This window comes from Mesitornis unicolor, unplaced genomic scaffold, assembly GCF_000695765.1.
Source record: "Mesitornis unicolor isolate BGI_N332 unplaced genomic scaffold, ASM69576v1 scaffold23495, whole genome shotgun sequence".
In the NCBI taxonomy this organism is placed as follows: Eukaryota; Metazoa; Chordata; class Aves; order Mesitornithiformes; family Mesitornithidae; genus Mesitornis; species Mesitornis unicolor.
In genome coordinates this window covers 14114-17062 of record NW_010185147.1, presented here as the reverse complement: position 1 = coordinate 17062, position 2949 = coordinate 14114, and the positions used below count along the sequence as shown (strand labels likewise).

General features: G+C 38.5%; 1 protein-coding gene across 1 annotated transcript; it reads left to right on the top strand.

Annotated features, from left to right (window-relative positions):
- Positions 1 to 672: 672 nt before the first annotated feature.
- CCR4 (chemokine (C-C motif) receptor 4) lies at positions 673 to 1749 on the top strand. The gene has a single exon (XM_010184742.1). It carries the CDS (start codon positions 673 to 675, stop codon positions 1747 to 1749), a length of 1077 nt encoding a protein of 358 aa, XP_010183044.1.
- The last annotated feature ends 1200 nt before the right edge of the window (positions 1750 to 2949 follow it).

Below are 2949 nucleotides of genomic sequence, written 5' to 3'. Positions count from 1 at the left end.
CAGGAAGGACATAATTTAGGCTTAGAAAAAATCTAGTATGTTAGGCTAAAAAAATTACACTGGCCGTATTGTGAATAATACACACAGTAATACATCAGCAATATATCTGCACTGTGTCCAAGTTACATACCTTGAAGTAACATCACTAACAAATTCTTGTTATTCATTTAGCCACTGAAGGCAGCACTTACTAAAAATTTACGTCAGCTTTCAGTAAGTGTAATTTCATTAGAAGTAGGAGTCAGATACATTTTTATTACTGTCTAAAATGGGTGATGTTTGCCTGACTGGAAATGTGGGTGAAATCCTAAACTGCTATGAACACTGGCTTTGTTTTTTATCCCTCTCTGATTTGATATCTGTGCTCCGTATCTTTCATTCCTGTTTGCTTTCCTCTTTGCCACTTGAACAGTGTTCTGTGTGCTTAACATCCAGGTTGTGCAGTGTTGCAAGGACTAACCACACGCATGTTAAGGATGGCACATTTTGCAAGTGTGCATATGCATCCCATAATGCTTAAATACTATTTGAGAACATGTAATGAGAAGCGTGCTGGACCTGCAAGTCAGTCATTGCTAGTGATTCAGGCTTGCAAGTAACCACACGGTCTTGACACACTGAAAGTCACTGACATTTTTATATTCTTTCCTTCTCAGGAACTGGGGAAAAACCATGAGTTCTTCAAGTACAGAGTCCTCTGAAGTTGAAATCTCAACCTTTTATGAATATTATGAAAATTATAACGATGCTCCAAAACCATGCAGTAAGGAAGGCGTCAAGAGGTTTGCAGCCACCTTCCTACCTGCTCTGTATACCCTCGTATTCCTGGTTGGGCTCATGGGAAACATTCTGGTCATCGTGGTCCTCTTCAAATACAAGAGGCTGAAGAGCATGACCGATGTGTACCTACTAAACCTCGCCATCTCAGATCTGCTCTTTGTTTTATCCTTGCCGTTCTGGTCTTATTTCACAGTAGACCAATGGGTTTTTGGAACTCTCTGGTGTAAAATAATTTCGTGGATCTACCTGGTTGGGTTTTACAGCGGGATATTTTTTATTATGCTTATGAGCATAGACAGATACCTGGCAATTGTTCGTGCAGTGTTTTCCTTGAAAGCAAGGACTGCCTTCCATGGCTTGATTACTAGCCTTGTGGTATGGCTAGTAGCTCTTTCAGCCTCAGTTCCAGAACTTGTATTTAGAGAATCTTTTAACGAATATAATTATACTACCTGCAAGTCGAGATATCCAGGTAATTTCACAGCATGGAAACTTTTTTACACTTTGGAAATCAACATTTTAGGGCTCCTAATCCCTTTTATAGTTATGACATTTTGCTACTCCATGATCATTAAGACATTAGTTCACTGTAGAAATGAGAAAAAGAATAAGGCTGTGAAGATGATCTTTGCTGTCATGATCGTCTTTTTCTTCTTTTGGACTCCTTACAATGCTGTTATTTTCTTACAACTGCTGGAAATGATGGGAGTCATTAGAGACTGCCAAGTGAGCAGGAATCTGGACTATGCTTTCCAGGTAACGGAAATCCTCGGCCTTTCTCACTGCTGCCTCAATCCAATCATCTACTTCTTCATGGGCGAAAAATTTAAGAAGTACCTGAAGATGCTCTTTAAGAACTGGTGGTTACCTGGAGATATCTGCAAGTGGTGTGGAGTTCACATGACTTACCACACTGAATCCACCAGTTCCTTCCACACACAGTCTACAGGGGATCAAGACGCTCTGTAATGCATTTCAGACCAACCACCGAACTCACCAACGAGCAAACTGACAAAACCAGAAACTTCGAAAAGCTAAGCAAATGCACACACATTTAACAATAAGCTAGTGCCTGATAATTACTTACTTCAGCTTTGATATCTGCTTCTAGATTTTCTGAGTATTATGACAGAAGGTGTCCTAGATGTGAAACGTAGGAGGTGGATGTGCAAGTTTTATCTGCTGTGATTACAAATCACTGCTCCGATGTAACAGCAACCTCAACTCTCTGCAAAGCACTGTGCTGTGCTGCTTCTTTTTCACCAGCAACAAGAAAGAGGTTAGCCTGCATGGAGGGGCAGAGGAGAGACAGCTGCTTGTCATCAGCATGTGCATTTGGAAAATAAATTCATTTATTCAAGAAGGATGATTATTACCATATTTTTTTAGTCTACAGTTGATCTGTGTAGGACTTGCTCACTCTGACTCTTGGCAAGCTATTAACAGTACTGCTACTCTTAAATGTTCCATCTCAGGGAGGGGATGCGTCCTCTGTCAATAAGAAAAAGGACACAAAATATATTCTTTATGTGCACAAAGATGCAAAGCAAATGCATTACATTATGTTACAGACACATTTTCTCTTAGGTATTGAAGTTGCCACATATGCCTATGTGTAGGTGTATATATAGGAATTCTGAATTACTTTATCACTGTAACTCAGGATAGCAATTCTGTATTCTAATTAACATAGAGAATGTTTAAAATATTTTTGAATAAAAGTGTTGTAAAAAACACATTTTCTAGCACGTGTGAATAAATTTGAAGCATCTTGATTAAAAAGTATCTCTTTTAAAGTGAACGTTCTTTGTTCCAAAAGTATTTAACCCCAAGACTCAATTTGCAGTCACTGGAGAAGTATCTGGCAAAACAAAAGAAAATAAAAACACAGATTGTGTAGAAACAGTTTGTCATAACTTAGAAACCACACAAAGAATCTTAGCATTTGATAATGGCAAAATGCACAGTGTAATGCCCCAGTAGCTGCTCACAGATCTACATGATATTAATGAGAGATATGGAACAGGAAGTAGACTCACACAGCAATGTTTAGATTTTGGCACAAAAAAAATTTAAAAAGAGGAAAAAATCAGTAATGTGGTTGCAGGCAAACTATGAGTTGAAGAATACATATTGAAAGGTATTTCTGGTGTATCTTTTTGCTGGATG

Excerpts from the sequence above, each read along its gene's own strand:
- CCR4 (XM_010184742.1), top strand. The coding sequence starts at position 673 with ATGAGTTCTTCAAGTACAGAGTCCTCTGAAGTTGAAATCTCAACCTTT.